Source organism: Notothenia coriiceps, unplaced genomic scaffold (assembly GCF_000735185.1).
Source record: "Notothenia coriiceps isolate Sejong01 unplaced genomic scaffold, NC01 NC01_scaffold00002820, whole genome shotgun sequence".
Lineage (NCBI taxonomy): Eukaryota > Metazoa > Chordata > Actinopteri > Perciformes > Nototheniidae > Notothenia > Notothenia coriiceps.
In genome coordinates this window covers 29,822-57,023 of record NW_011335521.1, presented here as the reverse complement: position 1 = coordinate 57,023, position 27,202 = coordinate 29,822, and the positions used below count along the sequence as shown (strand labels likewise).

Genomic DNA, 27,202 nt, shown 5'->3' with positions numbered 1-27,202 from the left:
GTTTGTTTTTCCCCGTGTTCTGCTTGAAAGCAAGTGCCTGCCTCCTGCAAACTGTTAAAACAAACGCTTCAACTTGTACCATTTAGAATCTGTGTGTTTGAATATGGATCTTAAGTTGGCGTGACGTTGAAGCAGCGACCCTGCTGTAGTTCCTTTATAGCATAACGTTAGCATTTTGCTTCTGGTGACTAGATTTATGATTAGATTAGATTTTAATTATAAAAGTAGGGAAGACATGTGGAGATTATCCGGCTGAACAAAACGTGATCTGTCTCTTAATGTGTTTCAACCACAGACCTGATTTCCAGCTATTTTCCCAAACCCTACGGAGAAATTGCATTGCGTTTTTGTGGAAGGAACCGGAAGGAGCTTACTTCCGGGTTTTAGGACGCGTCACTGTATTCTCTATTGTGGTTTGAAATAGAAACGTAAAGCAATGCAATCTGAAGCAGAAGTGGCTTCTCTTTTATTTTGTTGTACGTGACACTTCAAACATTTAGACAAACACGTTCCGTTTCCTCACGTCTGCTTTAAACTGATTTGAGAGTCAGATCGTCTGAACCTCGACTCCATAAACTTCTCTTACATCCATTTGTGTTTTACAGTGGGGCAAAAAAGTATTTAGTCAGCCACCAATTGTGCAAGTTCTCCCACTTAAAAAGATGAGAGAGGCCTGTAATTTTCATCCTAGGTACACCTCAACTATGGGAGACAAAAGGAGAAAAAGAAATCCAGAAAATCACATTGTCTGATTTTTCAAGAATGTATTTGCAAATTATGGTGGAAAATAAGTTTTGTTTCATCTATAGATTTTTGCCCCACTGTAGATACAAACTTGAAATAGTTGAGAGAAAATATGAACTTATTAAAACTTCCCTAAGTAAGTTTTTGTTCTCAGATTTCCATGTTTTTGATATGATTGAACTGAACAGACGAGAGTTGAATGTAAATCAGAGTTCTGTTTATCTGACGTTCTGTTTCCCCTGCAGAGCTCCGGTTCTGGTGGCGCTCGCTCTCATTGAATGTGGGATGAAATATGAAGATGCTGTCCAGTTCATTCGACAGTAAGTGACACACATGGAAACATTTTCACAGAACTGCACGTTTAGCTTTTGATTTACAAAAATTGGGTTCATGCTCGCAGCAAAGTACTCTCAGCTAATCCTGAGTAAAGCTGGACTTTAGGGGCTGGAGTAATACCTGCAAAGACTCTTATTTTACCTGTTGTACATATTTTTTTAATTGTAGTCTAGGGTTATCTGCATTTAGTAGATTTAGCAGTATTCAGGTCCAGTCCTTGCCTGAAATCAAACCACAGTCATTTCCCAAATATATATATTTTTTTACACAAACCCACCATTCGTGAAATATCCTTACATTTTGTTGTATTGGTTATTGTGACCAGGATGGATACTGAGCCGTACACAACGTTTTCTCTCAATCACCTCCAAACTATGATTGTGTCGGTGATTGAGACAGAATGTATCCACAACAGATCAATGGTTAAATTATTTATCAAATAAAAAGTCAAGGAAGCTTCTAAATTTTTTTTTAAAATGGGCTGTTTTTAGATTAAATAAAATCCAACGTTAGTTAGTAATATACTTAATAAATAGGCAATGCATTTTGAGATGACATGTCACTTGTTAGACGCTTTACCCAAAGCTTACGTACACTCAATACCATGGGCAATCCCCACAGAAGAAGTTTGGGGTGAAGTGCCTTGCTCAAGGACACAACGATATGCTGACTGCAGTTGGGATTGAACCAGTGACCCACAGCCTCCTAAATAATCAGGGGTGCACATAACTGGTACGCATGCACGGCAAACATCTGAAATGCGTACCGTCACTCGTGTCACTAAGCGCAATTGCGTGCCGGCGGACTTGTGAAGCATTTCCAGAAGGAGTTGCGATCACTGGACGTGCACACGGACGGGGCTGCTGTTAACGTCGGTCTGTACGACGGAATTTAACTTCCGTGCGTGTTCCACTAGCGCCCACCTTCACCCCTCCCGTCGACGTTCGCAAAACAGAGGGGCAGCCCTGAGTACCAAACATTGTCTCCTGGTACTCATTTGAGTAACTCACTAAGAAAGTGATGTGCACCCCAGTAAATGATACAACTCTTCTAACCAGAAGTTTTTAAATATCAAGAAAGAGACCCTCAGTGCCCTCTGGTGGACACACGTTGAACTGCAGACCCCAAACTGCTTCAGTTGACCACTGAGTTTGATATTTCCTGCTTTTCTGAGGGATTTATCTCTGAGAGAAACGTAGTGTTCGATGAAGCAGGGAGAGATGAATCATTACAGGAACATCAGAAAGTGAGAGGAGTGATTCACGACGAGTGGGTTCATGCTGTTAAAGTACGTGATGCGTCAGAGCTGGGAATATTTATAGGTCGCACATGTTTGCTTTGAAGTGATATATGGATTTTCATAGGAAGTCACAAGAATATAAGGTGGGGGATAAATGCTGACATTTAGGTGTTTACATATTTTGTCACAATGTAAACTAAATGTATTTCTTGATGTAATTCATATTCCAGAACATTAAATGAGAAATTGATAAAGCATTAAAATTCCAGGGTGTCCGCGGGGTCTTAAAAAATATTAAAAGTTGATAAATAAATGTAGCCAAAATGACGGCTATTAAAAAGTATTAAAGGGTATTTTCCAAGTTATGACATTTTGCAGCTCGTTTTTCAATAACCAAAGAGGTTGTATTCTACAGTGTGCCTGAATGTAATCATTGCGTAGGTGTGTAGTGTGATTCTGTGTAGTTTATTTATGGCATCCCGTTGGATTTGACGTCATCTGAACAGGACATCGCACGCTCACTGCTTGATAGCGCGCAAAGGTCCGTTTACGCCGGTTGTTAAACAACATCGTTAAATCGTTAAACATCGTTGTGGGGAAATGCAAGTTTGCGTCCAAATGGTTAGAAGATAAGGAGGAAGGACAATCAATACTGTAGTAAATGTGAGGTAAAGTGTGTCGCAAATGTAATCTCCAAGTGGCGATGAGGTCTTAAAATGTGTGGAAAGGGTCTTAAAAAAGGTCTTAAAAGGTATTACATTTGACTTCAGGATTCCTGCATATACCCTGTGTTGGCATGCTGCATGTATCCAGATGTGTGCTTCTGTACACATTGTAGTAGTGTGTTCTTCTCCACATGGAGCCTACAGCTGTACATGTGTGTTATAATCTTGACTCCAGGTGCATCCTCCTTCTCAAAATCAAAGTCAATATGTAGAGCTTCTGTATCTTTCAAAGCTCTAACCTCTGTATTCTCTGGAGAGTCTTTGATAAACCCATTGCACCTTTTGAAAGTCTTCGTTGAGGACCTTCCTCACCGTGGAGTGGATTGATGCTTAAGAGAGAGCACACTTGCTTTTATCTCTTTTGTCTTTTTTCCATCTTTCTCGTATTTGTGTATTTGTTTCTCTCTTTGCGTCTGCACCAGTCTGTTTAGTCATCAACCTCACTCTCGTCTCTTGACTGTCTGCCTCTTTCATCCTCGTCTTTTTGCCTTCAGTAAGGATGAGGGAGGATGTGTGTGTGTCGTTTGGTTGCTTGTTTTCTCCATGGTGAGATTGCATCGGGGCAGAGCTCGCCAGTCCCTAACAAGGCAGTCTGAGAATCTGCTTTGATGTCACCAACAATTTTAAAGTCAGTAATGAGGAGGTGGGACTGTTCTGATTGGTGCCGGCCTTCTTTGAATGATAGTTCCGCCTCATGTTTGTTGATCGTGTTTATGCTGTGTCGACTTCATATTTTGCACACAGTTAATCACACCACTTGATAGATATGACAGATAGTCTGGGTTGGAGTGGAAGTAAGAGACTTCAAACAAGAAAGTTGCTACAAGAAAACTACCAGTCATACCTCTGTTTTTTAAACAGCTGCACTTCAAAATCATAGCCGAAAGGGAAGACACCATGCAAGCCTCCAGTTGTTGATGTAATATTTTTATATTGAGGAGATTCTCTTCTACAATTAATTCCCATACTTGTCTGTATTCAGAGGGTGACATCATGGGGAACACAAACTTCATCCCTCATTGAGAGGAAGACATCAGCCTAATTTGTTGACTTTGTGCCAAACATGACTTCTGATCTGTGAAACAAAATCAAGTTGACACGATTTATCAAATGGAATTCACTACAACAACAGAACCATTAGCTTGTAAATTAAACAATAAACTCCACTGTAATTGCCACTGCAATACAAACATTTGGAACTCAGGCTTCAGAAGAAGATTGTGGGTGTCGACTGCCATACTGGTTCTGTTGCAGAAGGACATGAATATTCTCTGATACAAACAACAAAACAAAGGGGTGCATGGACTTCTAGAGTCTGTGGTAGAAGTGACATACTGAGAGCAGGTCATATGTAAAAGTCCCTTTTTGTGTTTTGATTTCAAATACATCATAAACAAACTATTCTCTTTCTTTGGTTTTCTCTCTGTTCTTTTACTTCCCCCTTTGTTCTTAATCTCAGTGTTTGTTAAAGCAAATCTCGCCTCAATTTCAATAGATGAGCTCTTTTTTGTTTATGTGTGGGATGCATCACACAGGTGACTGTTTGCTCACATACCGAGCCAAATCCTTTTGGCAAGGCGCATCAAATGGGGGAATCTGGGCTGCTCCAAATCCCAGTAGAGGTCTGAGAGCTGCAGGTGGCGACTTCAGAGAGTATCATCACATTGCATTTCAATAAGCTCCAACTGTCTGTACTCCTCCACTCCTCCACATCAACAGAGAAAGAATTTGAAATCAGGGGATTTTCCTTCGCAATGACGCCGAAATCCAGGAAGTTTAGTTCTGTGATCAGTGAGCAAAGTCAAATATTTCCCCATTTTGAAACATCTGTTGCAGTTTTTAGCTGGAGATGCATTCCCGAAGAGATGGGAAGTGTATACAGTATCATTCAATTTGCCACTTACAAAGTTGAAGCTTTACAAAAAATTACTTATTGTGAGCATATTTTCCTTGCAAACTTGATCAACTAAAGAAGACGGGAATGCCAACAACTCAGCAAAGTTAGGCTAAAACGTTTGCTTCTAGAAACGCACTCCAGAACCGTCCCAGGATTAGGCCTGCATCAATATTGTGCAACGATTTCTGACAAGAACGTACAAAAATACAGATGATTTAGCACTCTAGATCGGACATGCTCATCACTTCATCCTGCTTAGCAGCTCTCGTGCTTTCTGTGACAGATATTCTTAATATACTGACAGTAACACCTGGACTTTATAATAGGAACTGCACATTTCATTTGTTAGACGCTTTTATCCAAAGCAACTTACATACTCAATACTGTGGGCAATCCCCACAGGAGCAATTNTGTGTGTGTGTGTGTCCACTTCTACCTTGTACAGTGGGGCAAAAAAGTATTTAGTCAGCCACCAATTGTGCAAGTTCTCCCACTTAAGAAGATGAGAGAATCTCTCATCTTCTTAAGTGGGAGAACTTGCACAATTGGTGGCTGACTAAATACTTTTTTGCCCCACTGTACAAGGTAGAAGTGGACACACACACACACACACACACACACACACACACACACACCCCCACACGGTCCCAGTGTGGCTCCGATCAGTTTTTCCGCGCCTGATGTGCTGTGACAGTCTAATGGTATCGACCGTGGTCTCAGCCATTCACCTGGAATAATGTGCAGAGAGATGGAGAACTCTTCTCTCCTGCAACCTCATTACACACAAGCTTTCCAGGCTCCTTGTACCTTTTAAAATGAACTCAAGGAAAATTTCTTAAATACTGAATCCTTTAAAATGTGTTGGCGGCATGAAACAGGAGGAAAAAAATGCTAATTTGTAAAATATTTAAAAGGACAATTCTCGATTTTAATAAATTCAAGCAAGTTATATTTGTATGACTTCCTTTCTGATCTATAGAGGTGCAAATCTGGAAACAGCACCCCAGGTCTGCAGAGCCTGACCAAATACGTGCCTCGACCGGGACCAATGGACCGCAAGGTGAGTGGCTGAAAAATGTGTGGGAGAGAGGGACACCCCCACTCAGTCTGCCGTGTTTTACAGTGAGAATACTTTTATCCACTAGAGAGCAGTGTGTGTCTTTTTAAAAGAACTAGGACATCTCCTCTGCCGGCCCACTTAACAAATGTAAAGCTGCACGGAAAATTCTCAGTAAATGTGTTGGTGTTCAGTCGGCCTTAAATAATTAACCCTATATCCTTTGTTTGAGGAGGCCTTACTATGGAAACAACTAACATGATCAGAAGTTATCCAGGTTAACCCTGTGGTTTATTGCTATTTGTACCAATAGAATGCTCCTTAATCTCAGTTAACAAATATAAGCAATCCAAAATCATGTTTTTGTAATTACAGCGATTTAGGTTGTCAGATTCCGAGCTATGCACATGGTATTAGAGCTATACTGATGTAGTCGCCAAAATTGAAATTGTGCAGGTATATTGATATCATTGTATATGTTGGCCAATAGGAAACAGCACATTTCAGTACAGAAATACCAAGCATACATGGCATTGTCTGGGATCATATGTTTTTGTTGATGTATACAGACCGATTTGAAATATTTTAGGATGAATTCAAATGACTGTTGACAGTGTAACAGGATCTGAGGTGTTACTCTGTATGCAGGTGGTGCTGAAGGCGCTGCAGCGCTCCATGGCCCGTATGCACGTGGATAGTCTGGACTGTGTTCAGTTCCACTGGTGGGACTATAGAGACAAAAGATACCTGGAGGCACTGGGACACCTGTCCGACCTGCGGCAGGAGGGACTTATTCGTACGTTCACTGAGTTACACAAAACCTATTGTTGGCATTGTACAGATAAATGGAAAAAATCTAATTGCACAAATGCTAGACTTGCAGACCAATGTATTAGCAGACTGATTTCCCAGATCAGATATCAGAATATTTTTGGAGGAAGAGTTCATACTTTATCTGGAAAAAGCAGTTTGAAAAGAAATAAGCTTAACTTAGGGTCCATCTACAAACCTTTTTAGTTTTCTTAGTTTTCAACCACAGTTTTACAACTGCAGCAGAGGTGTGGTTAAAGGTTTCAGAGATGATAACTCAGTGGACCATGTGTTGATAATTTATTTATATGTGACAACAAAACGTTTCTTTGATTATTTTTGAAACAAATGATGATGCATATATTGTTATTGGATCATTTTAACATATGGATAACAAAATGAGCAGCATACTGATAATGAGAAGATCTGGCAGTACATTATGTGTGTCATCTTTATATTTATTCTCAGACTTGTTGTACTCTCAACCTGTTTGTTCCTTTTTCCTCAGGAGAGCTTAGCCTCACTAACTTTGACACACAGAGGCTGGAGGAGATCACCAGCAGAGGCATCCGCATCTCGAGCAACCAGGTGACACTTCCAGCTGCATGCTGGCACACTTCTCCATCAGCCTCTCTTCCCCAGTTATAAACCCTGTGTTTAATGTGTCCGCCCTGCAGGTTCAGTACTCTTTGATAGACCAGCGCCCTGCAGCCAGGATGGAGCAGTTCTGTGTGGCAAACAACATTCAGCTCCTCACTTATGGCACGCTGGGTGAGATACGACACATTACATTTTAAATACACTCATTACATATTAATGTTTTTATTATTTGAATGTACTCCGATATATGAATGTAACTCCTGTAGAGAAATAACAAAGAAGGTTTACTTCCCGTTTAAGGATGTAAGCAACACATTTTGCATCATGGTGTAAAGATGTAAAATGGTAGGTTTCTAAAATGGTCGATATGACGACACATCCTCTCTCCACTTCCTTCCCCCTCTTTTCCTCCTCCTGACCTCACTGGTCTCGTGCATTTCTTCTTTTTTTCTATCCAACATCTCTTGTTTCACCCACTTCTTCCTTCTCCATCTCATATTCTCTTCCTCCATTTCTCTATTCCTGCTGTTTCCTTCCATTTTCACTCCATCCTATTCCTCATTCCTGACTCCTTGTAACCCCTTCTTCTCTCTTCCGTCCCTCTTTCCTCCATCCCTCTCTCCTCCCTCCTTTTCTCCTCCATCCCTCTCTCCTTCATCTCTGTCCTCTTGTAGCTGGCGGTTTACTCTCAGAGCGTTATCTGGGGCAGACGGAGCCCAACTCCAGGGCGGAGCTCTACACCGCCTCCCTCTCTAAGTACAAGAAGATGATCGACTCTTGGGGGGGCTGGAGCCTTTTCCAGGACCTCCTCGTTGCCTTGGAGACCGTTGCCAGGACACACGACTGCTCGGTGGCCAGTGTAGCAACGCGGTACGTGCTGGACCGCCCTGCGGTGGGCGGGGTCATCGTGGGCTGCCGGCTGGGCATCTCTGGGGCAGGGGAGCACCTCAGCGACACTCTGCAGAGCTGCAGCCCTGCCCTGAAGCTGACGGAGGGAGATCTCGCCGCCATCGAGACAGTGACACGACGCTCCAGGGACCTCATGGCGCTCATCGGGGACTGCGGGGATGAGTACAGGAGCTAAAGGGGGGGAAGGGGGGAGTGACTAACTGGGAGTGACAGATGGGGTGAGGAGGAGGAGTAAAGCAAGGGATAGGAGAAACATCTCACATATCTACCCATAGTAGAAAGGACTAAATGCATCTCCATTATACATAACCAAAGTATTTCACTAAACAGGGACTTCCGTTTTCTTTTATATAACTTCTGAAGATTATGTGTTTTAATTTTTTCTAATGAATATTGGATGCTGATAACCAGATTAAACACTTTTCTCCCTCAGCATGTGCTTACACTGCTTTCTTAATGTGGGAGAGAAGATATTTTTCAGGCTTTAATTGAGTTACAGTGAGATGCACAAATACTCAGTGATAAGTAATCACATGAAAGTGTCTAGTAAGTAGACACAAAGCTCTAGAATTAAGAAAAAGTTCAGTTTTTAATTTTAAGCTTTAATGCTGTGATTTTAAATATATATGGTTTATACATAATGAGATATTTCATTAATTAAATTCTGAGCTTTTGAGTTGGATGTAATGTTGTCAAAATGCAAATAAGCTTGAATAAGTGCTTTGGGTTTAATAAAATGTTTTCCATCATGTTTGCAGTTTTCTTAGCTTTTTATTTATTAAGTGATACATTTGCCTAAATCTCAAAAACCTTTTTGTGGCTTAGCTCCTGTGTTATCCAGCAAGAAACCCCACTGCAATCAGCATGTCGTTGTGTCCCTGGGCAAGACACTTCACCCCAAATTGCTCCTGTGGGGATTGCCCACAGTATTGAGTATGTAAGTCGCTTTGGATAAAAGCGTCTAACAAGTGACATGTAATGTAATGTGAAAGAAAGAGAGTTACCAAAGACAACTGTTATCTTGGATTGGACCTTTAGGATTATCATGACCAATGGGCACATTTCGGTTTCTGAAAAGAGGTGTCTTGTTTTTTTAAGAATTCAATTCAATTACTTTTTTCTAAATATATGTACTGACCTTTAAATAGCTTAGTGAGACAGACTTCTGTACATTGTAATTCCTTTGTGTCTGAGGTCGACGGTTCGTGTATGTGTTCAGGGAGGAGGAGGGGGGGGCGGGTCTCAGTAGACGAAGGATTTGGTTTACCCTGAAGCACTGTATGGCCTGCGTTTTGAGTGTGCGTGTATTAACTATTATAGTGAGTGTATGAGTGTATATATGTATGGGATATATATATATATATATATATATATATATATATATTATATACACACACATATGTCATTTTCATATGTTGGATATTTTGTTTTTCAACTTATGTTATGTACTATTATTTTTATTTTTTTGACAAATTAATTTTTTTACTATACTGTGTTTTTTTTCTGGTATTAACAAAATAGTGTTGTATGTCAAGAAAAGATCTGAAAAAAACAAGTTGGTATAGTATGTCGAAAATGTAAGCATAGTATAGTAAAACATTTATATTATATTTGAATAAAAATATATTAGAAAAAAGTCATAGTACGGTATTAAAAAAAACGTCAGATAAAACATAGTGTAGTACTTCGAAAAGAACACCATCTTTAACAGTATGTCATAAAATAAGTCAGTATCAGTATCAAAGTTACTGAGGAAACGACATAGTATAGTATGTCATTAATAAAAGTCATAGTATAGTATTTTGAAAAGTAAAGTATGTCATAAAAGTCTGTCTTTCAGTTCAATATGTACTGGAAGAATGATTTAATGTATATTTTGTTAGTGTACACTATGTACATTTGAAAGGTGCTGAAGTAGCAACAATTCAGTTTGACAGGAGGTGTGTGAGCGACGCCACATGTCTTCATATACACTATAATGTGTGTGTGTGGGTTAGTCTGTGCATTAGTAGAGAAGGATCCATACGACAGATTGACAGATATACAGACAGATGCTCAGATGGCCGTCAGGACAGAAACGCCCAGCCTGTCTCCATTCCCAGGATCTGTGTGCGAACTGTGTGAACACACACAAATACACACATACTGCACATCCACAATCTGTCAGCCCATTTTACTTTTCTCCATCACACACACTCACAGCTGTCAGACAAGCTCCTGCTGCGCTATAGGAGGGGGGCCAAAGGTTGTCCCAAATATCACATCCAATCTTTTGTGCTCTTTCTGACCGGCTGGAGTTCAGTCATTACCGTGAACAAAGAACCGTGCAGAAAACATTGTTAGTTTTATGGAAACATGTAATCTTACTGTAATTCTGGGTGTCGCTGCTTTGCCTTAAATGTACATGCATTTAGCAACACAGTCAACACAGTCAGAAAACTACTTATATAGTATGTTATTTCGTTTCACCCAGATTTTTTAAATCCACAAAAAACAAGACTCCTACCTATTTATTTTTGGTATCATTTTCTAAATTAAATTATTACAAGTTCCTTTTAAACTGCAGTTTTACGACAGCATTCAAAGCATGTTGTTCTTTGTTCTTGTAACACTCAGATTTTATTTTTGTTTTATTATCACCCCAGATCCTATTGTGAGTATAAAAATAAGTGTACATTTCATTTGAATGGCGAGGATTAAAGCCACAGCACCTATAGGCAAACCAGAATAAATAGGAGAATAAATCCAACCCATAATTTGCATAAAACATGGTTTATTTGCTAAATCCCACACACATTTTACTGACACACACTGCACTGCACACACTGCAGTCTGCGTGAATTTTTCAATAGGCTTGCTATTCAATTATTAACGCATATTAAATATGAATTGCACATGGTGGGTGCAGGCTTGATCCTATCCTTGATCACTAGTCACAAGGGCACTTAACTAAGAAACCTTATACTCAGAGAAATCTATGTTTTTTCACATCGGTAGAATTGTGTGAACCATAGAGGATAAAAAAAACAACAACACTCATTGCACTACAGGCCAGGGGGTAAACAAGTACCCAGGGAACCTTTAAGAGTGTGCACTCCAAACTGGCAGGCATCGATGGAAAAATAATGAAAATAAACAATACATGACATCATAACATTTGGCATGTTATAATGCAAAACTCCAACTCTAACATTTGTTACTGGGAAATACTGCAGTAACCCTAGTGTGCTAGCAATCATGCAGTTTGCATAGTAAAACTTTACCTTTTGGCCTATATACATTTAGTGCAATGTTATGTTTTTTCATTTAAATGGCATTTTTTATTTTAGTAGAAGTTATTTTTACCTGTTGGTGACGCCAGATAAAACCTGGTGGAAGTACAAAAAACGAAAACAGCCATGATGGCAACGACAGGGTTTAGAAAATGGACCGAGAAAAGAAAGACATCAGACACAGATATTGTGAAGAAACCATCCCTTTATTGGTGTAAAGCAGTCCCATCCAAGTTAGGGTGAACAGATTAAAAACAGTCAGTGCTCAAACAGACCAAACCAGAGTTCGTCCACACCCTTCTGGATATAGTGGGGGGGTTGCAGAGTCGCATGGGTGCAGACCTGTGAGCCTGCACCAAAAAAGTGACAGGGGTTCCACAGAAAATATAAAAAAGATTTCACTTTACTCCAAATCACATTCACTGCTTTACTGAAACACTACAGCACCAGAACTTTCACTGGGCGGTAGGAAAGGGTTGGAGGGGGGAGGTGGAGGGGGGAGGTGTGTGTGACGGGGAGGGGTGTGTTTACACAAACTATCGGGGTCACATTGATGACAGTTATTATTTAAAAACCAATGCTAGAGGCTGTTTTATGAGGAGGAGAGCGTGAGTGGGCCGGAAGTGTGTCCCCTCCCTCTGTGTTGTTTGATGTCTCCATGGTGATCACCAGGTAACCACGGAGTCCTTTGCCATGTTGCTGCTGCTGCCACCGCTGCAACGTGTTTACTTGGCATTGGCGGTACCGCTGAGCATCTTCCGGACTGCCTGAGTGATGCCGTCGCGGTCGATGCCGAAGATCCGAAGCAGCTCGGCGGGCTTCCCGCTGCGGGGCACCTGGGAGACGGCCAGGCGCTGCACGGTGAAGCCGGTCTCGTTCACGACAGCCGCACACACCGCCTCACCTATCCCACCTAAGGAATCAGAACATAAGAAGGGTTAGTTGAAGTTCACCAAATGTACAGAACAAAAGCATTGGTACTTGTGGGTTATCTGTTATCCAATGCTTTTCTACAATTTCTGTCTTTGTTCTTCTTTTGTTTTCCACACTGTCATCTTAAATGTCTCACACCCTAACGGACGGTTGAGCTGCAGTGATGTGATGTGGACTGACAGGACAGACTACGCCCTCCCTCCACTTTCTCACTCCTCCTCCTTCACCCCCAGTCTCTTACCTCCCTCTATCCTCCCCTCTTTCTCAAAACTGTCATTCAAACATTTCTGATTGAGTGAACATGAAAACTGAGACTGATTCACTACTACATTCTCCCCAACCCTTGGTTGATATACTAGCTGGGAACTAGTATGTGCAAAATAGAGACAGAGAAAGACATGCACTGTATCATTTAGGTGTCATTTCTCAAAGAACGTTTCTTTTTACGTTTTTTTTGTCACATAATAAGGTACCCAGAAAATAAACATAAACATTACCGATCATTACATGACCAGAGAAAGAGGAAACAGTTCACAAAAGGACTCAACTTCTACTTCCTTCATTTAACCTCATCTCCAAAATACAATTAAAATTGGTTTGGAGGAAACGGGATAGAGAGTGATACTGGGCTTCCCCCCCTTCCCTGCACCATCTTCCACCCTCTGCTAAGTGCCAACACACACATATAAATCAAAATTAAACGGTCAGGTTCATCCGAATATTGGTGTTTGCATGTTTGTGTGTGTGGTGGAGAGACAAAGCAAAGCAAATTCTATACATCTGTCATGCTGGTACTGAATGTAGGTCAGCGAGAGCCCAAAGGCTGGAGCTGAAATTAAGAAACCCTGACAGGCTCTCCCAGCTCCCCCGCCTCCCTCATGTATTGTTTTCATCCATTTCACCTTCTCTGTATCTTACATCTCGCTCCGCAACTTTCACCCCCAATCTCTACTGTACTGTACAGCATCCCTACACCCCCCACCGGCGCACCTCACAACTTCTCCATCTGGAGACAGACCTTTGTCCTTTGTCTGCCCCAGGCTTTTTATTCATGAGAAACAAACACACAAGCGAAAGCACAACAATCGTTAAGCCTGCTATTTAGAGCTGTGTGTTATTGTCATGAACTCCACACGGATGCAACTGTACAGATTTTAATTGGACATAATTAAATAGATTGTGCAGTAGTGTGGGACTGCATTGCTCTACATTATTTGTGTCTGTCAAAAAGTATGATGTTTAATTAAAGAACGTCAGTGTGTCCGGAAATCGAAGTATTTGAGGAATTGAGAATACCTGGAGAGCATTTCTGGCGTTTTATGATTATGGTATATTTATCAATGGGACATTGTAAACATAAATCCATGATAAATCATGACTTCAAGGACCAAATGCAATTCTTAACTATATGGCCTCGCTGTAAAGTTTAACATTTTTGAATTTTTCAGTACATATATTGAAGTGTTGAGTGGAAACAGATATGTGAAAGTTGGATCGTTGCATATTTGTGGGTCATGTGTTACTCCTCACCTTCGTGGTAGTGGTCCTCCACTGTGATGATGCGTCCTCTGGTGGCCCTGGCGTTGTCGATGATGGTCTTGGAGTCCAGAGGTTTGATGGTGAACGGGTCGATCACACGGATGTTAATTCTCTCTGAAGGAAGAGAGAGGAAAGTAGAGGATCAGTCAAACTGCTGGTTGATAGAAGACTGTACACATTCACGTGACATGGGTTTGCTTTCTTTATACCTTTCTTCAGCTGTTCAGCAGCGGCCAGAGCCTCGTGGAGGGTCACTCCGGCTCCGATCACAGTCACCTGGTCGTCATTGGTCTTATACACAACCTGAGTGGAAGGGGAAGAGATATTTATATGGATAAATGTGGTGTTAGTGATAATTAGGGATTAAAAACAGAACGCAGCTACAAACCTTAGCCTGGCCAACATGGAAGTCCTCGTTGCAGCTGTAGATGATGTTGTTCTCTGGGCGGCTTGTTCGGATGAAACACAAACCCTGAAACCAACCGGAAATAATTTACCTGAGTATTTACATGAGGACTAATTTACATGTGTACTTTTTTTAACTAACTTTATCTCAATCTAAATATAATGTTTTTTTTCTTACTCTACTCTACACATTTAAACATTTTTTTCCCCTTATTTCCTTTTTACAGGTGACTATTGGTACCTTTGTGTTGGCGGCGAGCTCCACAGCCTTCTCAGTGGAGACACCATCGCTAGGGTAGAAGATGGTTGCCGTGGGAATGGCCCTAAACAAGGCCAAATCCTCCAGACCCATTTGAGAGGGCCCGTCCTCACCTGAACACACACACATTTCAGCACCAAAAGTCAGGAAGAGTCCCGATAACATGTTTATTGTTCATGGGAAAACACATTCTGGTAGACTGGCATGCATTCGGTCAGGAAAGGTGCACATGCAATGTACCTGGAGAAGTGGAGGAGAAGGAGACAGGGGAGGAGGAGGAGGAGGAGGAGGAGGAGGAGAAAGAAAATCAGGCCGCTCTGTCGTCACGTCCATGAAACAGAGACAGTGAGGGGGAGGAGGAGGAGGATGAGGGCTGATACCAGGAGAGGAAGATGTAAAACAGAATAACAGAGAAGGTAAGAAGTTGGAGTGAAAAAGGTTTTGGATCAGGAAAATGTAAAACTGACAAATACAAAGGAGCGGTTCAACCCACTGCAGTCAAGTTGAATATAATCTGATAAAACATTAAAGAATTGTATATCTTCTGCTTAGTTTGATTTTTACTTGACATGCATTGTGTATATTTTGGATCTAGTTTAATAATTAGAAAAATATTATCAAATGTAAATCAAAATCAAATAAATCGTTAGCAACATAGAGCTTTATATCATCAGCATAACCACGGAAACTTATGCCGTGTTTCCTGAAGACATAAAGGGGACCTAAAATTGAGCCTTGGGGAACACCACAATTCAATAAGCAAATTAATAACTGTACCAGAAATGCCAACAAGATTGTTCAGTCAACCTAAAATAATTGTATGATCTACAGTTTCAAAAACAGCGCTTAAGTCAAGTACTAAACTACTAAAACCGAGAGCTTGCCCTTGTCTGCATTGCATCTGATGTAATTTATTTGCTGTTTGCTTGCTATAATCAACACGAAAACCAGACTGGTACACTTCAAAAAGATTATGAGAATCAAATTCAAGTGATTAAAAACATTGTTTTCTATAATTTTACTTAAAAATGGCAAGTTAGACACTGGTCTGTAGTTGTTCAAATTTGAGGTATCTAGATTTGTTTCGCCTGTTTTTGCTTGTTTTCATATATTTCAGTGGGCTAAAAAGCTAAAAAAAACAATTGTACCAACTGGATTTTGAAAAGGAGAAGTGAAAAATAAAAAAGGTTCACAGTGAAATTCACAAAGACATAATGTGGGTTAAAGTGACTTTACGCTAACAACATGTTTGCTCCCCTTCGGTGTTGTCTTATTTTCTTATCTGAATGCCAGTAAAACATCATTATATCCTACAAAATAACCCCATCTGTTAGCAATGATGCACTGTTTAACAGTCTAATGTTGTCCATCACAAAAAATAAAGGAACCTCTAAAAAGTTCATAGGATGGTTCTTTCGGGTCATGATTGGTGGTGAAACGAGAGGCATGAACTGACCAATAGAGACGCCACAGTGGGAGCCGCAGAGGTTGATGTTGCTTTCGGAGATGGCGGCCATGCGGATCTGGTCGTAGGCCCGACTGAAGAAGGTGGCGAAGGTGCTGGCAAAGACCACGTTACGGTCCCGCACGGCACAGCCTATCGCCACGCTCACCTGCAGGAGAGAGGAGGAAAATTAGGAGGTGGTACAACATTAGTGAAATAGGGCAACATTTTCTACAGACAATCATGGTCCCCCAAGGATAAATCCTGCTGACTTTGGTGGTTCCCTGACTTTTTGAAATTTGTCAGCTTTACCTACGCACAATGTTCACAGCAAAGTAAAAAAAAGTCTACACAAATGAAAACTGCAATATAAAGAAAAAGGTATTCTCTTATTCTAACTTGTCTATTTCTCACCATGTTCTGCTCTGCGATGTAGCACTCCACGAAGCGGTTTGGGTGTTCATTCTTGAAAAGCTCGGCAAAGGTGGAGTTCTTGGTGTCTCCATCCAGAGCCACTACGTGGTCGTTGTAGCGGCCCAGCTTGGCCAGAGCCATGCCGTACGCCTTCCTTGTAGCAATCTGGTGAAACAGGGACAAACCAAACAAATCAAAGCTTTGTTGTACAAAAATGTGAAATGTTTTTCTTTAGTCTGATATCAAACATAATCAAGTCAAGTCATCTGAGCTGGTCTTACCTTCTCTCCAGTCTTGTAGCTGGGTGCACTGGGCATGCGGATGTTGCGCAGGCTGACAGGCGATGCATCCTCGACGGGCGGAGAAGGATACAGGCGCTTGTTGCAGCTGACAATACGGCTCTGCATCTCTTTGATCACGCTGTCGGCCATGTCTTTGGGCAGGGGCTTACCATGCCAACCCATCTTATCCTCAGCCGCTGAAAGACACACAAAAAACTGAGGACTAGAGCAAACGATAACTTTGTGCAGTATATTATATGACAATGAAAACTAATGACAGAGTTGAGGTAATAAAAGCAAAACTTTTTTAACCGGACAAACCGGAAACCTGTCTGATTGTTTGGATTGTTTGGATTGTTTGGTCAAGCACATGTACAGTGTGTACATGTGCTGCAAAAAACATACATTTCGTATTTTGAAATCGTATGTGTAGAATTGTTCATTGTTTTTGCCAGTGGTGGAAAGTAACTAACTGCATTTGTCAAGAACTTTACCTATACTAAAGGACATTTAGGTCATGGTACTGTTACCTTACTTTAATATTTCCATTTTGTGCTACATTGTGCACTTCATTTTGAAGGGAAATATGTACAAAAAGTATAGCTAAATTGTTGAGATGAGCGTCCGACCCACTTGAGCACTTTAAATGTACTTTGAACTTAAGTTAGATTTGGCATGCATGACTTGTAGTTGTTTTGATGTATTTTAAAATGTTTGTTAAAAAATTGCAGTACATCTTCCACGCTGACTTATTTATTAAGAACGTTTAGATATCAATGTTTACACACCTGAAAAATGCATATACTCTGGAAACTAAATTCCTCCTGATGTCCTTCAAACTTAAATATCCTCCACATGCATGTGCATAAAATAAACTAAGGCCACTCATAACAATTGTCCACTTCAGTGGGTCCCCACATACTTCAAATATCAAACGTTTAAAATCGAGAGGCCAGAGGCTTACTGTAAAACAACTCTCACCATTCTGAGAAAAGCGTATCTATACAAAGACATACTTCTCTCTTAGACACACACACGTTGCTGTTATAACTCCTTTTTTTTTTTTAACCTTTCTCTCTTACAAACACACATGGTCATACACGCTGCCCCTTGCTGTTATCACAATAGAAGCACAATGTGCTGCAGCTGCGAGTGTGTCCTACACATTCTCAGGGATTACCGAGCTGATGCAGCTAAAACATGAAAGCGCTGCCTGGATTACAGCGAGTCAGGGCCCCTCTGCACTGGCTGCAGGTCCCTGGGGCGGTAAAAATACTTCTGACCGAAATATTATTACCCATGGGTTGCAACCGTTTCACTGAGTTATCAATTAAGAAACAGGCTTTTGAAGCAGGTGAGCGATACATGTCATGGTTTAGAATGTATGATACTCTTAATGGTTTTGCTTGAAATATGTTTCTTCATTTAGTTTGACTTTTGAAAGATACATCCATACATTAATTGGGAATTTGTGTCTAATTATTTAACATGTTGGAACTCTTCACATTACAGGATAAAACCACACTGATGTTGGCATTTGCATAGGGTTGATTACTGTGTGCCTGTGCCTGTGCATTGTACCTGGGATGCCCTTGCCCTTGATAGTCTTGGCAATGATGGCGAGTGGCTGATGGCGGGGCTGACTCAGCACTTTGCACAGCTCCTCCACACTGTGGCCGTCCACAATGATGGCTTGCCAGCTGGGAAATCAGAGGAGAAGAAACTATAAATGCACTAGACCAGATCAGTTTCTATGAATTAATAAAACACTAGGTTTCTTTTCTTAAAAATAAAACATGCCTACTGGAAATCTTCCATACCTTCCCCCTACTTTATATCGTAGCAGCAAGTTAGCGTTTTAGCTCATATCACTCTGTCTTGGATTTAGACAGAAGATTTGACACAACCCAAACTAGCACAGAGCAGTTCACAACATAACACATCTTTGTAAATGTTACAAAAAATGGTTGCTGAAATCAGATTCTGGTTTACAAAGTAACATTGTATCTAATAAAAAAATGCTCACAATTTAGGAATAGTTGCCATCATTACTGAATACATGATGATTTATTTATCAATTATGGAAAGCTGTTAATTCAATTTCATCTGGGTTGTTTACTCAAGTACATGACACACAATCGCCTCACATTTAGATATTTTTACAAACACCCACCCTCCCGTGCACACCCTCACTCTCTGACTCCACCCTGCTCACCCAAAGGCCTCGCAGCGTCGCTGGTACTTCTCCACGTGGTGCTGCAGTGGAGCCGGGTCGCTCTGTCCCAAGCGGTTGATGTCCAAAATGGCCACCAGGTTGTCTAGCTGGTAGTACGAGGCGAAGGCCATGGCCTCCCACACCGAGCCCTCGGACATCTCACCATCTCCCAGCAGGCAGAACACCTGATAGCTACAAACAGAAGGGGGAGAGACTTCAGTTCATGCAGAGCAGACAGGAAGAGAGGTTCAATTCTATGGAGGGGTGATTTTCTGTATCAGCTCCAATATCCCTCATCATCTCCTGATCCCTCCTATAGGGCTCAATGTGACAGCACCCCTCACACCTAAACACACACAAACACACACTCTGCTCCACTGCGCTCTGATCACCCTCACTAGTTGCTCCCGCGGCGTAACGACTGCTGACAGCTTTCCAGTCAAATAGACACATTCTCATTAAAGCTGGAAGATAGGCCGAGACATGCCACATTACACCACGCATTCCGAACCCGAGAAAACAAACGGCAGAGAGAGAAAGGAGAGGAATTTCACAGAGGTGGAGATGGAGAGAGATAGAGAGGATGAGAAAAGAGATCATATTTAAGACTGGAGGGAAAAGCATTAATAACCACTTAGAAAGATATCTTAAGGTTGTGGTTATTAAATGTGTCTGCTGAAACGTTCCAAAAGACCCAATTCTGAAACAAATGTCAGCTTGTGTTCAGTCTTCCAGTCTCTAAATATAATAATAAGTACATAAACATTCAAATAAAGAGAGTTGATTAGTTGTTGTGCCTGATCATTTCAGCATCAAAGTTTGAAACTATAATTTATTTTAACAGCAGGTTAGTAAGCTATAAAGTGAAACTAAAATTGTCACATTTAAGTTTTAATTTTAATTTTTAACTGAACAGGAGTATTATGAATGCAGCGCTCTGAAGAAACCACAGTGTAAGGGTACCCTTTCATTTTACTCTATTCCTTTTATTATATGTTATAATTCCTATTTTAAAAGGACTTGTATACAGTTATTATACGACAACATTTGTGTGTGTTTATAGTCAACTTTGAAATCCTCTTAGTCCTTTTTCTTATTCAATTGTGAGGGGTTAGGAGGAATACAACACATGTGATCCCACTATAATAGAGTACAACATTAAGCACATGGTGTGAAGGGCATCCAGCACAACTACAGCGGGTAGAGGCTTCAGCTGCAGGAGTAAAGTAATCCCTCAGGAGGTGTGAGGAGTGTGTGTGTGTGTGTGTGTGTGTGTGTGTGTGTGTGTGTGTGTGTGTGTGTGTGTGTGTGTCTGTATGCATGTGTGTGTGTGTCTTTCATCCTGAGTTTGCAAGGTGAGAATAACAGATCAAGATACCTCTTCCTGAGAACAGACCAAGCCCGTCCAACTGACACACACACACACACACACACACACACACACACACACACACACACACACACACACACACACACACACACACACACACACACACACATCCAGTGTCACATACACCGTTACACCCTGCCAACACAAAACCAATGAAGAAGAAACTTCCAGCCAACAGATGAGTTAGATTACCTCCTCGGTTTGGTGCAGGCATGCACGAGCACGAGGAGGAACCCTGTGTGAGTTTAATCCAATAATCTCCGATGTACACGTTTACATTGTATTGAACCGGAGTCACATAAACATGAAGCAACCAACAGTGTCAGTTATTCCGCCTCTTCGATAAGTGAATTTGACGGGTTCATTCATGGATCGCATTTTAATAAACTGCACCCTTAGAAAAGATGTGTGGCTGTTAATTAATTTTATCCTCCCAGTTTGGCCAGAAATAACATACAATGCTAAATATTCCTGCAGCTGCACTCCAGGTTGTGTGTTTCTGCCTAAAATAGGAGCTGATATGGTTGCCACTCTGCAGTTTTTGCCACATATTGTGTTATGAAAGCATTGATGCAGCCTCTTAAAGTGACTTCTGAACGGCTGTGTTGCAGTGAATTAGCTTGACAGGCTTTTCCCAGCATCTCATGGGAAATACGTACGCCCTCACACGCACAACTGTACACAGCGACATGCACGGTGTATAAAATATAAAAGAACTGCGTGGGATTTTTGCGTTTTTATTGCGAGAGGATGAGGATAAAGGGCGAGGCGGGGGGTTGAGGGAGGAGCCGTACTCTTGCATGTGTGATTATTAGAGCAGAAACAATTGAGTGCACACAGAATGCAGAGTGAGAGATATCAAGGGCAGCCAACTCTGACTGCAAGTGCGACGTTTCCCAAACGGCTTTTTCACTGCGTCTGTTGTGTGTAAAAATACAAAATTGCCTTTGAGTCCGTCTCTCTCTGTTTGGTTCACAATGAAATGTGTAAACCTATGTTCCTGAAAATCAGCCAAGGCGCTTTGGCATCAGCATTTTCTATGAAATGTGAATGGCATGCGGACCACTCTTGCCCTTGTTGGAGTGGAAACCATGTGGCGCTTTCTAGATCACGCTAGAACAAAGGAGACACGAGGACTGACCGGCCACACGGCTAAAATTCAGCTGAGCCGGAGATAACCCCTGGAATTGTTATCCATTGGGATGTAAAGACGTTTTATAAAGAAATACAACAAAAGAAACAGATGGATATTGTTCATCAAATAAAAAAAAAATCCATCTTAATATTTTAATCAAACAAAGGAATCCCCATCATCAATTTTTTCCCCTCACTTTACCTCTTTCTGGAGTGGTTCCTGATCTAACTGGACTGATATGATTGTAGAACTGATCAGAGGTCAGATCCCCTGGCTCTCTGAGCGCTGGCCTAAATGACCAGACCTGTCAGGTAAGCTTTGATCCAACATTTTTTAAATGTCACATGTCAGCATGGTTCAGTGCAGCGTGCGTTATGTCATGCATAATTTCATACTGTCTACCTTAATGTGTGCAGAAGCAAGATGGCCTGCTGCTTTGCTCAATGTCAGGGAGTCTCTGTGTTACAATTTATGTGTTTTGTGAATGTTACCTGGCCTTGTCAAAGTATTTTCCGGTGTAGGCCATCCCACAGGCGGCTCCCAGCCCCTGACCCAGAGATCCAGTGGCCACATCCACAAACTGCTGCTTCTGTTAACACACACACACGCATCAGCAGAGAACAAGACTGCATACACAGAAACAATGAAGTACAGTGGATGTTTTTCTTAGAATTCTTAACGTGCAAGAAGAAGAAAGAATGTGGTGCGACAGTCTGCAGTGTGTCAGTATCTGGGTTGATGTGAACACAGCGTCTTATTAATGTCTGCAGAGGAGGAGAAAGGAGCAGAGGACGGACCGTCTCTGTCACACAACATCATCTTTGTCTGTTATCTGTGAGTGTGTTCATGTCTGTTCATGAACAGAATGTGCATGAAACCTCATTTATGGATGGTAGAAAAATATATGTTTTATTCTTATTCCCTGTCCTATTTATCTTGCACCCTGTTCTGAACCACAGTGTGAAAGCTCATTTCCTCTGTATGTCACTGAAATATTCAAACCATTTCTAGCAGGAAAATTACACTATCCTAAATTGCTGAAAGGAAGATTTTGAAATGCTGCATATTTGAACAACTCAGTATGGCTACCACCAGTGACGCACATTTCCTTGGTAATGCCATATAAATATTTTAAGATTCTTAGATACGGTCAAAGGGTTTGCCCAAAGCTCGAGTTTCACAGACGGGTTCATGCTCGCCAGGCTGGGAGCAAAGTCAAATGTAACCTTTAGCACAAAAACGTTTGCAATAATCTTTGAGTTTTTAATACATGTCAAGAAACAGATAAGGGAACTGTTTTGAAGTCAGAAAGATTCAAATGTGATAATGGTTGAAGAGTGAGCTGTGAATGAAGCCTTAATGTTCATTTACTGGTATAGCCCTGTTTTAAATTAGTTTCCACATGGACATCTAATAACTTTCAAAAGACCAGTTAAATACTGCATATGGCAGGGGTCTGGGTATTTATGTTTTCTCAATGTTTCCTGCAGGCCTCACCGGCACCGGGTGTCCCTCCAGGATGGAGTCCACCTTGCGGAGGTTGAGGAGCTCGTTCTCCTTCAGGTAGCCCGTCTCCGCCCACACGGCGTACAGCACGGGGGCTGCATGACCCTGAGGAGGTAGAGGTCAAAGTTCATAGATAGAGAGATAACATCACACACTGGAAACCTGTTTCTGGGTGCTGGAGCTTTATAAATCGCTCAACAATATAAGATGCAGTTTTTATGTCATTTTCTCTCCTCGTGTACATTTTCTGCACGCCTGAAAACAGGTTATCATGCATAATATTGTGATAATAAGTTTCTCTGCATTGAGTGCTTTAAGTAAAGTTATATCATTAATGTGGTATAATGCATTAAAACATTTATTATAATGATTTAAAAAATGTGTTATGTTATAAAGCATTGTTAATATTAATGATAGCTTATTATAACAATGATGATAAATTATTAGCAAATGTAATGCATTATAAGTATGTTTTTTAAAGCACTGGCACCTTATAAATATCAAACACAATTGAAAAATGCATGAGGACTTGCACAACACATGCGCATTTTCACAAGATGTGTATTAAATTATAAGTAGGTCATGGTGTCGCTGGGCATTCATAGGAGGAACACGTGCTGTGTGTGTGTGTGTGTGTGTGTGTGTGTGTGTGTGTGTGTGTGTGTGTGTGTGTGTGTGTGTACCTTGGAGAGGATGAAGCGGTCGCTGTTGGGGTTTCGGGGGTCTTCAGGTCGGTATTTCATGGTATGAAAGAACAGCACAGACATGATCTCTGATACGCTGCAACATGATGTGGGATGACTGCAAAAAAAAAGGAATATGGCAAGAAAGGAATTAGATCAAAAAATGAAAAACTTGATGTGCCCCCTGCTTCCACTGTTGTACTCCAAAAGCATTTTGAGGGAAAACTTTGCACACACATATGCAGAAAAAGGGATTAAAACTAGAAGTCAAGCTGGACACTTTGTCAACGTGGATCTAGAGTTATGTAAGACAGACAGTATGCTAGTGAGACTGACTTTATCAAGGTCAGACAGGCAGTATGTAAATATACAGTGTTCTCGCTGTCTAACACACACAAGAAGTGTACATACATTTGGAGGAAGCCCCCCTCTCTTATACATGCACACATACATATACAGACATAATTCAAACTGTAGTACCACACAGTAATGCCAAGACCTTTTAACATGTGGTTATGATGTTTTATTTGTCAAATGTTGTTATTCTGTTTATTTTCAAACCACATGCCTATAATACCTCACTCAGGCCTGTTCCATGAAGGGCATTTTCCTTACTTTGCTGAAAGGGAAAAGGTGAAAAAAAAAATAAAAAAAATGAATAAAAGCATAAAAATCCTAAAGGACATGATAAATAGATTTCATGTTTGATGACAGGATATTAGGTGAGCGATGCAACGTGACCACTGGCTGTGATAAAAGAACGGAATAAATGAAACATGAATGTAAGCCAAAAATGTAAGCTACATAAGCATGTTTCAGTGATCAAACTGGAATTGCATTATTGAACATCTTATGATTAACTTTGAATCAGCTATTTAAGGTTTAGTCTACTCATTGAGAGTCTCTGAATTGATTTAAAGAAAAGTAGTGCTCAGTCAAAAATCATCAATAACTACAGAAAACACGAATAAGAGAAGCAAAACGAGGGCAATAAACACAGTTACTGCAGGTCAAATATCTCCAATGCAACTAATAAATACAAAATAATTATACCGTGTAGCATTCGACACGTGGGATATTCAGCATTGGAATAAAAATAAAAAGCACACACAGGAACATTTCCACTGTCTTACATTTTATTATTGAAACTGTTATTTTCTTTTACTTGCAATTTTATTTTGAAATGTCTCATCGGACATATGTAAATATAGCTAATTGACGTTGGTGGGACGACCCGCATCGGCGCGGAGAGGCAGCAGCGCGCGCTCCCCGGACCCATTCCGCTGCCTGCCCGAGAGCATGTACCGCTCGAGCCCCTGCCCCTCCTCTAAACGACCAGCGTACGCAAAGAGTTAAGGGTGAGCGGAACACTGTGCACCTGCAGCAATGTATGCCGAACCTCCAAATCCAACCCTATGTTTAAAATATTGCACGGTATCGAAGGGGCTTTTATACAAAAATAAAAAAGTCAGTTTAATTTAATTTCATGAGTATCATATCCCTCAGAAATGTAACACGATCGTAAATCATGCAAATTAGATTAACCTTGCAAGCCTACTTTCTTGACAAGTGCGTAAATTACGCACAATGCATTTTGGCACACAACTGTTTTACTTACAATAAAATTAGAACATTTAGTGAATTTTTCTACGTCACACTGAACGCAAATATTCTCACGTGCAGCTTTATTCTGCTGATCCTCCTGCACGCAGTCTGATGGGGACAGTGAGTCGGTCCATCAGGACAAAACGAAAACTGGCTTTGTTGTACATTCGAGCCTGCGTTTATAATAATTCAAGTGCATTAATCATATATTAACTGTCCCGGGGCAATAACCTTGTTTTGTTTTGTTTTGCAATACCATATATGTTCAGTCTTATTTAATTCCTCCGTATTCCCCCTCTTACCCGCTGCCAGCTGCAGTTGTCGCTTTGATGGAGTTGATCCGGAGCCGGGTCGCGATGTTCCGGAGCGCCTGCACCGTCTGCTGGTCTGGTTTATGGTAGTCCTCCATCTGGCCGATGCAACGCAGAAAGCACACACGTACACACAAATTGAGTTAAAGAGTTAAAAGTTCCCGGTCTGTTGTCACGAGTACAGAGGCGATGGGTGTGCAGCGGACAGTGGCATGGGTTAAAAGAGGCAGTGGTTTTGAACCTGACAGACAGGGAGCAGGAGGGGGCGTGTCCGCAAGCAAAGCCTATGAATATGGCTAATCTGGGGCTAAAAGCAGCACACGGTTACTCAAACTGGCACGTATGAGCACATTGAACAGTGGGGGGCTTTGGCTGAGCCTGAGACCAAGGCCACACGCACACTCTCACGAGCAGGTGCACGCTCACACAGTCAGGGACGCTCAGGTTCAACATCTACAGCTCCATATTGTATCTGATGATGACACAGTGAAGAAGACATAGGCAGAAGAGTGAAAATAAACGAGTAAAATATCAAGGAAAGCACTAAGGTTGCAATGAGTTACACATTTCAAGATGAACAAAGAGCTGGTATAATGAAATTATATAGTTCAAAATGTAGTAATAATGATGTAATTTATCTGTATTTTAGTTTATCTTTATATTCAGTCACTATCATAGTCACACATACAATGGTGATGGAAGTCACAAACTTCCATCACCATTGAACAATTAATAATGTCTTTCAAATAAATATGAGGATTTTCCAAATAGGTTCCGGAAATCAGCTGGAATGCGGTGTTATTGACATTAATAAAAGTTGGAAGGGCAAACATAGACACATATCAGATACAACCAGGGCCGGCCCTAGACTTTTGGGGGCCCTAAGCGAGCTTTGGCTTGGGGGCCCTCCTCACTCTAGCGCGTTCTCACTACACACAACACGGAACCAACTTTTGTCTTATGATGTTAGTATAAGCACACATATTGTATAAATAAGCATGTAAACACAGTGGACCTAACCTCCTCTAAGGGGGTCCTCACCTCTTCTAGGGGGATCCGGGGGCATGCTCCCCCGGGAAGATTTTTTTTTAAATATTGAAGTTAAAAGCATCAATCTGGTCCACTTTGAGACCAAAATTAAGAGATCTATGGATACATCTCTCAACACCCATATGAAACAGAACTGTAAACAGATTTTTCTTTATGGATATTTTACAAATCACTCCCCTTTTAAACTGTATTCTTGTTTTGTCATATAGTATTTCATAACTGTTTTTCATTTATTCTCTCTGGCTGTCCATCTCATAATGTTCACATAAAAACTAGCTGTCAATAGGAATATCATTCAGAAGAATTATAATTTCATGCAAAAATTTGTCACAAAAAGAGGTTGCACATTCACATTCAGGTGTTGTTATGGCAACGTAAGCGGCCAAACAGCCACATTCACTGCTGCAAATACGTTCAAACATGCTGTCGATACGTAAAGCAC

At 41.1% G+C, this 27,202-nt stretch overlaps 2 protein-coding genes across 2 annotated transcripts in view; one reads left to right on the top strand and one right to left on the bottom strand.

The window, feature by feature from the left end:
- LOC104940874 (uncharacterized) overlaps window positions 1-8,589 on the top strand; it is a 42,459-nt gene extending 33,870 nt beyond the window's left edge. The window contains exons 2-6 of the mRNA XM_010765880.1: window positions 5,922-6,002; window positions 6,648-6,795; window positions 7,318-7,397; window positions 7,487-7,580; window positions 8,084-8,589. Of these exons, the coding sequence (XP_010764182.1) occupies window positions 5,922-6,002; window positions 6,648-6,795; window positions 7,318-7,397; window positions 7,487-7,580; window positions 8,084-8,493 (813 nt within the window). The 3' untranslated portion in view covers window positions 8,494-8,589. The remainder of the gene's footprint in view (window positions 1-5,921; window positions 6,003-6,647; window positions 6,796-7,317; window positions 7,398-7,486; window positions 7,581-8,083) is intronic.
- Window positions 8,590-11,789: 3,200 nt separating this feature from the next.
- LOC104940863 (transketolase) lies at window positions 11,790-25,979 on the bottom strand. The gene is made up of 14 exons (XM_010765861.1): window positions 25,702-25,979; window positions 23,795-23,912; window positions 23,103-23,216; window positions 22,097-22,194; window positions 19,081-19,272; window positions 18,447-18,565; window positions 16,866-17,062; window positions 16,585-16,749; window positions 16,183-16,339; window positions 14,709-14,839; window positions 14,451-14,534; window positions 14,272-14,365; window positions 14,054-14,176; window positions 11,790-12,503 (listed from the first exon to the last, which is right to left on the bottom strand). The coding sequence occupies exons 1-14, from the start codon at window positions 25,806-25,808 to the stop codon at window positions 12,316-12,318; spliced, it is 1,887 nt and encodes a 628-aa protein (XP_010764163.1). The 5' UTR covers window positions 25,809-25,979; the 3' UTR covers window positions 11,790-12,315.
- Window positions 25,980-27,202: the final 1,223 nt, after the last annotated feature.